Source organism: Benincasa hispida, chromosome 10 (genome assembly GCF_009727055.1).
Source record: "Benincasa hispida cultivar B227 chromosome 10, ASM972705v1, whole genome shotgun sequence".
NCBI lineage: Eukaryota > Viridiplantae > Streptophyta > Magnoliopsida > Cucurbitales > Cucurbitaceae > Benincasa > Benincasa hispida.
Genome location: NC_052358.1, coordinates 1,486,794 through 1,498,199, shown reverse-complemented (window position 1 = coordinate 1,498,199; position 11,406 = coordinate 1,486,794). Strand labels below are relative to the sequence as shown.

At 28.0% G+C, this 11,406-nt stretch overlaps 1 protein-coding gene across 1 annotated transcript; it reads right to left on the bottom strand.

Annotated features, from left to right (window-relative positions):
• Positions 1-5,041: 5,041 nt before the first annotated feature.
• LOC120089252 (fatty acyl-CoA reductase 3-like) lies at positions 5,042-11,135 on the bottom strand. Its single transcript, XM_039046674.1, has 10 exons — positions 11,075-11,135; positions 10,850-10,953; positions 10,356-10,558; positions 9,463-9,563; positions 9,080-9,266; positions 8,782-8,943; positions 7,997-8,078; positions 7,400-7,672; positions 6,480-6,607; positions 5,042-5,258 (listed from the first exon to the last, which is right to left on the bottom strand). Exons 1-10 carry the CDS (start codon positions 11,133-11,135, stop codon positions 5,105-5,107), a joined length of 1,455 nt encoding a protein of 484 aa, XP_038902602.1. The 3' UTR covers positions 5,042-5,104.
• Between the last annotated feature and the right edge of the window lie 271 nt (positions 11,136-11,406).

Below are 11,406 nucleotides of genomic sequence, written 5' to 3'. Positions count from 1 at the left end.
CATATCATATATAATCGAATTACCTCTTGTCAATTTGAACATTTCAAATCAACACTAAGAACTGATTCTCAACTTGAATCCATTGAGCTACCAAGGGTACCTTATGGACATGTAGCTTGAAGCTCCAACGACACGTGGATAACTGACTAAACACTTTAGTCACAGGATCCACCATCTGTTAACTGTCAGACACTCCACTAAAAATCGACAGCTGAACTCTCCTTACCATAGATATTTTATGTGTCCATATCAACCAATCAACAGTACGTACACCCTTCACAGATCGCTTGTAAGTACAGCTGGGCCAATAACCGCTATACCCCTATAGTTACATCTAACTCCTTAAGTACCATTGATCCCTCTAATGAACATAAGTCATAGTTCAACTATTATTGAGTCATTTCTTCCAAATAGAAGTTGTGGAAGCCCCGGAATCAGCCCTTAAGGGAGCAATCTATTAGGATTGAGGTCATGTCACCTACGGTCGTTAGGTGAGACGTAAGTCTCCCATATCAATGGCGTTATATATAGAGACGAATAATTTCGTTGTCCAGTCTTATACAAACTCTTTGTATAGGACACCCCCACTTGCATGTTTCCACATAAATGGTTAGGATCTACCATATGTAGTAGTTCACAACACTTGCAAACCTTTACAAAGTGGGCCGTATCTGTAGTGTCACCAGGATTAGGTATCCCACCTTAATCCTTATACTACAGACCTATTTAGGTTATCACTAAGGCATGATCCACTTGTATATCTCATATACATGCTTAAGTTTGCATACAATAATCATGGAGCTTTGTTTATTGGATATGCGTAAATGCCAGATAAAATAACTCTTATTTTATTCATAACAATGTGTATAAATTACAAACTACGAGACTCCGGGAGAATTAAGACTCCAATCCCATAAGAGGATGTAAATACCCATGAAGAAATCATTGACATGACTAGTGAGGAAGATGAAATACTAAAGATAATAATGAGATTTCAATAAACTATGTCATGACAGGAAAAAGATGGAATCGAACTAATGTCATTATTGGCAACATTTTTGCGTATAATGTTGCTTTTGATATTTTATCTGAAAATGAGGATCATGAACCAAAATCTATTGAAGAATGTCGACATAGAAAAGATTGCCTTCAGTGGAAAGAAGTGATTGAGGCAGAATTAAACTCATTTTCAAAACGTCAAGTTTTTGGACCAATAGTTCAAACACCAGAATGTTGCCCTAGTTTATATATTTTTCCATTATATTTCTCAACATTATATTATATATATTTGTTCCCACTGGAGTTTTAGTCCAAGTAAGAGATTGTTGGGAATGTCCTAGAACTCGCAGTTCGTGTTAAACATTCTATTTATCAATAATAATAAATTGTTGATTTTGCATTCTATTATGAAAATCCAATAAACATATCCATGGCTATAGTCTGAATGCTGTAACTTTATGTTGTGACATAAACAGGATCAAGTTAAAGTATATAGCCTAAATGATCTAATAACTATATGAATGAAATTGGGTATCTCATCTTGGTAACACTATTGGATGCGGTCCACTCTATAATTGTTACAAAGAGTTGTAAAGTGCTACAAACGATGTGATCCACAAATCGTTCATGTTGAGACATGTGAGTAGGGGCATCCTATGCAATGAGTTTACATATAGACTGAACCATGAAAATAGTCACTTTTCTTTATAACGTTTGTTTACTGTTACAACAGACTATTTCATTTATTACATAACCTAGGTTAACTCGATCTTAATCTAAGCTAGCTATGAACTCCTGTTTGTTTGGGATTATCCTTTGATCTGCAAACAGTGAGAGTAGTCCAACAGCACTGCTCAATAAGCTTCCGATTTTGGGGATAAGATTGGATAAATAGCTAGGGACATAGCCTTGCAAGATGGAATTCACTCCTACCCGATTTAGGGTTAGCAGATAAGTTGTTCTCTTAAGTACTGATTCCAGGTCTTGAACAATCGAGGCCTTGCCTTCTCAAGATAAAGAAAGGATTTGATTCATAGGGATTATGAATCAGAATTATTCATTAGAGGGTCAGTGGGAACTTAAGGAACAAGATATATTCACAGGGGTAAAAAACGGTTATATTGACCCAGTTGTGATTACAAACAACTTTTGAATGATCGACTTACTGATTATGGTTATATAAAGTGGACATAATATATCTATAGCAAGGGAGTTCAACTATGGGTTATAGTGGAGTGACCCATTAGTTAACGAATGGGTATTAGATCGGTTTAATGAATTTAGCCGATTAATCTCGGATCGTTGGAGCCCATGATCTGTAGGTCCGCAAGGTCCCCTACTAGCTCGTAAATGGATAAGCTTTAGAGTAGCTTGATAAGTTAATTTGAAACGTTCAAATTAAAATTAAACGGAATAAAAGAATATATATTTAAAGATGATTTAAATATATGAAGATGAATTTGTGCAAAAATTAATTTAATATTTGATATTAAATTAATTAGTATTATTTAAAAATTAATTTTATAAAATTAAATTTTCAGTTTTAAAATCAAAATAGATTTTAAATCAAGTTTTGATTTAGAGAAAAATTGAAAATGTTGAAAATCATGCACAAATAGAAAAATGAGATTTTTCATTAACCATCTTCTTCATGCTCACACAAAACCTGTTTCCTCATCTTCATTAACTTCAAGCATGAGCTGCAAGTCATGCAACATTCTTCTTTGTATGTTTATCATCTTCTTTATATTACATTAAATATCATTCTTCTTTATTTATTGCAGTTGAACATGTAAAGAAGAATGTTGTATGACTTGGTGGTAACTTATGCTTGAGGAGAAAGGGAAGGACTTATCTTGGAAACTCCAAATAATTTCAAATTAAATGGGTACAATTTTTATATAATAAATAATACTCTTGTTGTCAAGAAACTCCATCGACATTGCATTGCCACACTTATCCATGTGAGAGAGAGAAAGAGAGAGATTTGAGGTGAATTTGAATTAGGTGCTATATACAGTTTGTTTATGTATATTTTATAAGGCGATAGTGAATGCACTCTAATAAGGTTCTCTTTCTGTTTTTATGATTACAACCAGTGGCCCCTGCCCTAGTTGTGTATTTTTCTTTCTACGACAACAACTGCTGACTAACCTAATTATTATGGAAAAAGCTTGATAGTGTTCTTTTTTTTTTTTTTTTCTTCGAAAAATAAATAAGGGGTCTATTTTTTAACTAGTAACTGTGGATGCACGTTTAAGATGTTAAGTATTTCTTATTATTTTTATTTTTATTTTTATAAAGTAAGAGTTTTCTTAAAAAAATGGAATAATAGATTTAAAATATTATATGAATAGAATTTTATTTTTGTTTTCGTTAATACAAAATATAAAAAGAAATTTGCAATGGGTGGCAAATCCAAAATATATAATTAGGGACGTGCTTTCAACATATGAAAAATTATAGATATGACAAAATTCTCAAATTTAAATTTTCGTGTATTATGTATTCTGATTTTGTCCTTTTAACAAACCCACGTTTTTTTGGTATATCAATCAACTAATATACCTTATTTGAAGTATATCAGTTGTGTATTTTTCATTGATTTGTATACTTTTTGTATTTTTGTTTGCAGCAATATGAGTTATTACTCACTTTAATGTTTGTATTTGCTACATTTTTCTTTATCCTTTTTGTAGTTTTTTTTTTCTTTTTAAATGATGTTGTTTCTTTCATTTTTAAGTACAAATGTATAATAGGCCGGGGAAATTCAACCTAAAACTCACCAACACTCAATTTAGTATACTCTTTTTAACAATTTTCCGTGTTTGGAATAACTAGAGAAAAAGTGTGTGTGTGTGTGTGTGTTTTTTTAAAAAAAAAAACTTAAATAACTAGTTATTTTCAACCGTTTATCAATCATATAACAAGAGATCAAGTGCATATCAATAGTGTATCAAGTGTGTATCAGCAATATATCAAGTGTATCAGGCATATACTATTAGTGTATCATGGGTATCAAGAATATCAAATGTATCAAGTGTATATCAATAGTATATCAAGTGTATCAAAGATATCAAGTGTATCATGTGGGTTGATCTTAATTTTTATAATTTTTACAAAAGTAATAAGTTTGGACTATTGATCTAATTTTTTTTTAACTTATTTTGTCAAATTTGCAAGAAGCTCAATGTAAAAAGTAAAAACAAAAATTCTACCTTATGTTTTGAAAGAAAAGGTTAAAAGAAAGATATTATTTACATTAAGATTGAATTCGGATTTTCCACCCTTTATGGGTCAAACTAAAAAACTAATAAAAAAGGTAAGCATCATGAGTTGGTCTAGTGGTTAATAAAGGAACATGTTTTTATCTATGGTGATCACTTACATAAGATTTAATATCCTACGAGTTACCTTGATACCCAAATGTTGATGGGTCAAGTAGATTGTCCCGTGAGATTAGTTTACATGTAAGTTGGTCTGGACACTCACAAATAATTAAATTAGACTAGCTAGGGATATTCGTGGGTTGGGTTGAAGAAACTTCAACTCGAACAATTACTTACAAAAAGAGATTGCCAATTGGTAAAAAATTTTCTTGCCTCATACATCTCTTTAGTGTCTAAGTTTTTAAGAATAAATTTAAAAGGTCAATGAGTAATTTTTTTAATTATTATTTTAATATGACCTAACATTTTAAATTAAAAATATTAATTAAATGAGAAGAGGGAAGGATGGGTGGAGGGAGGAGAGGGATAAAAGATATTTTTAATCATTATTTTTACTTTAAAACATCATATAAAACATTTAAAATAATAATAATAAATACTAGAACCTTTTAAACATATTCTTACACACTTGGACTAAAAATGTACATTTTGAAATCTTAAAAACCAAACCCACATAATTTTCAATACTTAAAAACTAAAAAATAATTCTTTTTCTTTTCTAGATATTAGTAGTAAGACAATAACTTAGTTCGCAAGAACAACATAATTATTAATTTAAATAATTTTTATAAATTTTTTGGTTTCATGAATGATCGTCGACGTCAATATTTTAATCTTTCTACCTAAAGGGAAACAAAGGATTGTTTGAATGATAATCATTTCATAACATGTGTAATAAGTCCAGGAATGTGGATATTCAAGAAGTAATCCTCCCAGTTTATATCCTTAGGGTCAAAAAGCAATGTATTTGGATTTATGCCGTTGTCTCCTGCAACAATTCTCAATTTTTCTAAGTTGCTGTCGTCAAATCTGCACATATAAAATAAATAAATAAATACACATATAAGTGATTGTGTAATAATTAAGAGTTATTAATTTTTTAAAAAATTAAATTTGTAACTTCAAAATTAATAGCACAAGTATTTCAACAATGCTGATTTTGACATTAAGAGCTATTAATTGAGTTCCATGATTAAATATTCTAAATAGCTTAAGTTTGGAAGCTTGGTTTATATTCACAAATATGTGAATATCAATGTAGTACTCTAATAAATATTTTAGTTTGAGGTATAAATGGCTCTTGCTTTGAAGTTTAAAGAAGATTTAGTATAAATATAAAGAAAAGCATTGGATGTATAGTGTTGCATATATATCTTTTTGTAGTTCATTAAATTATTCTAACCACAATTTGTCACGTGGTAAATTCATATTTTCTTAATATTTTAATTTTTTTTCTTGTTATGTGATTGAAGTGGATTAAAAAAGATGTCAAAGTAAACTTAGTTTAATAGTAATTACTATGACTTTTTTTCCTAAAAGTCGGAGGTTCAATCTATTAGGAGTGTTCATAGGTTGGGTTAGATTGAAAGACTTTTTAGACCCAACTAAATTGTTTGGGTTCTAAATTTTTTCAAGCCAAATAACCCTTATTAAAAAATGAATCCAACCCAACCCAACTATGAAATATTTGGGTTGGGTTAGTTCGGGTTAATCGGGTCATTTATTTAAAATTTTATTCTAAAAAGAAGCAAAATGTAAATATATAAAAATTTAATTTAATTATTTTCATATATTGAGATAAGATTAACAACTCAATTTCAATTTATATAGTGAAAATTTTCTTTATAAAGTGCAAAGAAACTATTTTAAGAGTTGTTGAAGAATAAATTATTCAACAAATATTGAAATTAAATAAAATTAAAATCAACATATGTATAAATAATTGTGTTATAAGTAATAAAAAATAGATTTTTTAAAGTTAATAATAAATTTGGGTTGATTCGGGTTGGTTTGAGTTATATTAGGTGAACCCATGAAACAACCCAACTCATAAAATTTTTATTTATTTGAACCAAACCCAATCCAATCTAAATGAGTTGATAACCCAACCCAAACCGTACGAATTGGATGGGTTGATCGATTTTTTCGAGTTATCGAATTTTTTGAACACCCTTAGAATCTCTTATTCTACTGTTATAGTAGGGAGGAATGTAACTCAAAATGTAACTAGGAATATAAAAATTTACATACATAGCTGTGAAGAATAGAAATGACTCATAAAGCTCAACTTGTCGCATCACCCAACTGATTTTTCTTTGAAATTTGTTGTACATGTCTTGAAAAGAGTAACAGAACACCTTGTTCGCAAATTCCAAACCCTGAATGATAACAATCATAAGAAAATTTTACATGAGTCTTTTTTTTTTTAAAAAAAAGTATATTTACATAGAGTTTTTCTTTTACTAAAGTTTTATTAATTTGTGTTATATCCTTCAGAAATTTTATTAATTGCTTAAAAATCTCAATTTTAGCATGGGTTTACTTATAAAAAAAGAAATAAAAATAAGTGATAGCATAGATATATTGGAATCAATATTTTGTGATTATTGAATGTGGAAATTAATGGAAGATTTGGGGTTAAAAGCGAGGTTTTTAGAGTTAAAAGTACCAAAAAGAAAAATATAGAAAAAATGAATCAAAATATTTACAAAATATAGCAAAATTTCATATATCAGTGAAGTCTATCAATGATAATTCTGAAATTTAGTTATATCTTGTAAATATTTTCAATAGTTTTACCATTTAAAATAATTTTTTTGGATTCTATACTTCGAAGTTTATTTATCCAATTTTCTTCCATGCACTTTCAATAAATCTTAAATTTAGCCTTTATGAACGTAGCTAGTTTATTATTATTTTTTTTTAAAAAAAAAAACTTTGTTATCTATAAACATTGTTTTTACTATAAATTTTAAAAGTATATTCACTTGTAGTATTTTATTGCATGAAAAATATTTTATTTAATCAATTTTGTTAAAGTTTAACTTTGTTTAAGATTTATGGAGAGTTTATAGATTAGAATTAAATCATTGAAAGTATATAAACTAAAATTGAACAAACTTTCTAACATGATTTGTGTAAACATTGTTTTTATATATTTTGTAACATACCTTAAGAAAAACCAAGTGGTGAATGGTCATGTATGTATGGAAGCTAGCCAAATTGTCGAAGAAGGTGAGTTTTTTAATCTTGATGGACTTTCCATCTTCATTGATCCATGGTTTTTCAGTGAAGTATTGGAAAATATAGCGGTGAAAATCTATTCTTCTCAAAGAATTTCTCATCGAAGAACCCATATGATATATTATTGTTTGACGACTTGGTTGGAGTTCATGTGCCACTATTATCATAATCATACCATTTATTACCATATCTGCTGGGATCTGCATTTTTCAAAAGTATCAAACTTTTTTAGTACATGTTTGAGTAATTTTGAAATCGGTAAAATTACCTGTACCATGTTTAAAATCACTCTCAAATATATTTTTAATAACTTGAAAACAGTTTAGTGTTTAATTTTACACTTTTAAACTCATTTTTATACTATTAAATTCAATTTTGAATGATTAAATGTATTTCTTTTAAGCGATTTTGAAAATGGTAAAAGTGATTTTAACAATTTCAAAAGTACTCTAAAATATTTCATTACTCTGTTTTGTAACCTCGAAAGAGAATTCAAAGTATGAAATAAACTATATTCATCTCACCAAGTCAAGGATAGTATTGACGTCACAGAGAAAGCGAGTTAGTTTTCCTTTACCATACCCAACAATAAAGCCATCAATGGTCCTGTAAAAATATAACACTTCTCATAATTGAAATAAGGATAAAAACAATTGCCATGTTAAAGCACTTGGTACACTTAGAGATGTTCATAGGAAGAGGCGGGAACAGGGATGACTTTCCTGCCTCTCATTTCGTTTTTCGTCTCTATAGAGTTTTCTATTTAATTTTGCGAGAATTGGGGTGGAGAATCTTTGTGGAGAATTGCAGGTTCTTCATAGGAAATTATTCATCGTTTAAAATCTTTAAAAAAAATTAATTGAATTATGTTCTAGGAAAGTTTTCAATTAAATAGTTCATTTTCCACTATGAATCCACATTTACTTGGTTAATTCTTTATAAAAAAAATCTTAAAATCTTTTAAATGAAACAAAATAAAATATCACAGGTGAAGTTATTATTATTTTATTATATATATAATAAAATAAAAAGAATAAAAAAAATAAACAAAGCAAGAAATTCCTTGTTCCCGTTTAGCTTGCAAAAACATTTTCCTCACTCCTTCTCCTATTAGGAGCAGGTCCTCAAGAAGAAAATGGACATTTATTAACATGTTTAAGAAATAAAAGCGCTTTAGAAGAAAAAGGAAGTAAAAAAATTTACCCACAAAAGGAAGTCAAAATCTTACCCATGTTATGGGTTTTAACCATTTTAATTATAGTTGATAAAATGCTGTAATTATATATACATACATATATTATTGATGTACCTCAAGCCTTCAATCCAACCAGGAAAAGGTTCTTTATAAGTGCTTGTGACTATGGTTGGTCGAACAATAATCAAAGGTAGATTGCCTTTTTCATCATTAATCACCATTTCTCCCATGGCTTTTGTAAATACATATGTGTTTGGATATCCATATACCTTTGCCCTAATAACGATTAAAAATCAAACAAAAGAATAAAACTATAGTGTTTAATCAATAATAATATTTTGTTTTTTTTTAAAAAAAAAATGTTACATTATTGATAAAGAAAATGGTTTTTTTTCTTTTTAATCTTGCTTACCTTTTTTGTCCCAAGTCTTTCATGGCCAAGGTTGTTATAGTTTCCTCTATATTTCTGAATTCATTTAAAGTCTCTTCAATTATTTGACCTTCTATTTCAATGTCTAACTTTGAAGTCCCATCAAGAGAATTTTCCAATTTGCATGGAGTTTCTAAGATAAGTCCTTCCCTTTGATTTGAAACAAACCCTAAACAAATAATAATAATAATAATATGTATTTTTCAATCAATAATTGATAATTGAATTTATTTGTTTAAATTTTATTTCTTTTCATAACTCAACTACCGTATAACATGTGTAAATAATCGAGAAATATATGATTTAAATCTTAACTTTTATTGGAGTTAAAAATTAATAAAATAATAATAACTTTTGATACTGACCAGTGGAAACATGGACAATAATTTCCAAATTAGAGCATTGCTTTGCAAAGTTTAATATATGTTTGACTCCCAATGTATTAGTACCAAATGCTATATCATATCTGCACAAAAATTTGAAATTCCTATTAGCATGTTTAAAAAATAATTAAAAAATATATCTTAAATGTCTTCCAAAGTATTTTAAAGAATAATTGGTTTAAATGACAAAATCGTTAGAAATATTTTTAAATATAATAAAATATCACTGTTTATGAGTGTCTATCTCTGTCTATCAAATCTATCATTGATAGACAGTTGACATTTTACTATGTTTGTAAATAATTTGACTCATTTTCTTATATTTAAAAATAGTCCTATAAATAATTATTTTTTTCATTATATTTAGGAGAAATTCTATAAATTAGAAATATGTATTTGATTACTTAAGGCATATTTTGAGAATTTTTGCTTAATCATTTAAATTCATTTTTCAAAGAATCCATTTTACATTTGATCCAAGGTTATGATGAGGACGCTAACGGTGTATCAATCTAGTTGAGATGCCCTGGTGTGCTTCCTAATCCCTTCTATTTCTAGTACTTTATTTTTTTTTTGAAAAAAAGTGTTCATCAAAACAACAATACTAATTTTTAATTAATTCAATTTTTAAAGCAATTTTTATTTATCAAGATTATTTTATTAAAAAGAAGTTACTTTCAATCATTTAATCACTCAGTAAACTATTCTAAACACAATTTAAATTATTAATTCTACATTATAGAAAATTTGATTTGGTTTAAAATAGGCTTTTTTTTTTTTTTTTTCCTTTCACAAAGTTATTCTAAACAGACACAATTCTCTTCTAAATTATTTTGTAGTGTTAAAAAAATGTAGAGAGAGAGAGAGAAGGGTACCTTTCATCAAATTTGGTAATTGCAGCTAAATTAACCATTATTTCCACTTTATTCTTCATCTCTTCCAATAAATTTAAGTCTTTTATTCCCATATTTGGGCATGAAATATCTCCAGGCACCAAATAAATCTTTTCTGAAATGAGGGTATTTAGATTTCCACCCCATTTTTCCTTTAACACTCTGAACAATTCCTTCTTTACAACCTATATATAAATCAAACTATCAATATATGATAAATTTATCGATATGAATATAGTTTAGCTGACATAATGCTTATATTATTATCAACTCGAGATCAGAAGTTCGATTCTCCTATCACACCTACCCTAAAAATTAATTATGGTTATAAAAGAAAAATTACCAACAACTTTCTTCGTAAAAAAATGTCTCTCTCATCCATTTCCCCATTTTTTTAATAGCAATTATGGGAGAAAGAATCAAACCTTTATTCAGTATTTACTCAAATCGATGAGTCTCTAATCACAATTACATACCTCTTCGTAGAAACGTTTTGATGCTGTAATTTCATCCACACTTCGTATAAGTAGATAAAGTTTCTTTACCTTCGGTTGAGTCCTTAATATTTTCTCTAACATAACTACATTCTCAAAGTAGATGATATAAATGATATTAGCTATATATTTAGCATAATAAAACATAATAAAAATAAAAATAAAATCCCCTAAATTAACGGTTATATATTTAGAAAGATAACATACTCTTTCCTAGAAATCCTATGGCACCAATGACAAAAATGCTCTTATTCTCTAAAAAGTTCATTGAAGATCAAGAGATTAGCACCAAAACTAGAAATTTTCTAAATGACAAACTTTAAATTGAAGGATATAGTAATATGAATGAGAACATGAAGTTGCATTATATATCCAAAAAAAAAAGGGAATTAGTAAGAGAATATGGACATAATTAAAATAATTAACTTACTTTTTATTGTTAATTTAATTGAATCCTTTTTATTGTATAATTTAATTAATGTATTGCGTAATTAAGGCTTTAAAGAAAAATCGTAGAATTAATGATAGGCCTCTAATTG

Coding starts and splice junctions, on each gene's coding strand:
- LOC120089252 (XM_039046674.1), bottom strand. CDS start 11,135: ATGAACTTTTTAGAGAATAAGAGCATTTTTGTCATTGGTGCCATAGGA. Junction 9,267..9,462: donor TATTGTCCATGTTTCCACTG/GTCAGTATCAAA, acceptor TTATTTGTTTAG/GGTTTGTTTCAAATCAAAGG. Junction 6,608..7,399: donor ACCACTTGGTTTTTCTTAAG/GTATGTTACAAA, acceptor GTTATCATTCAG/GGTTTGGAATTTGCGAACAA.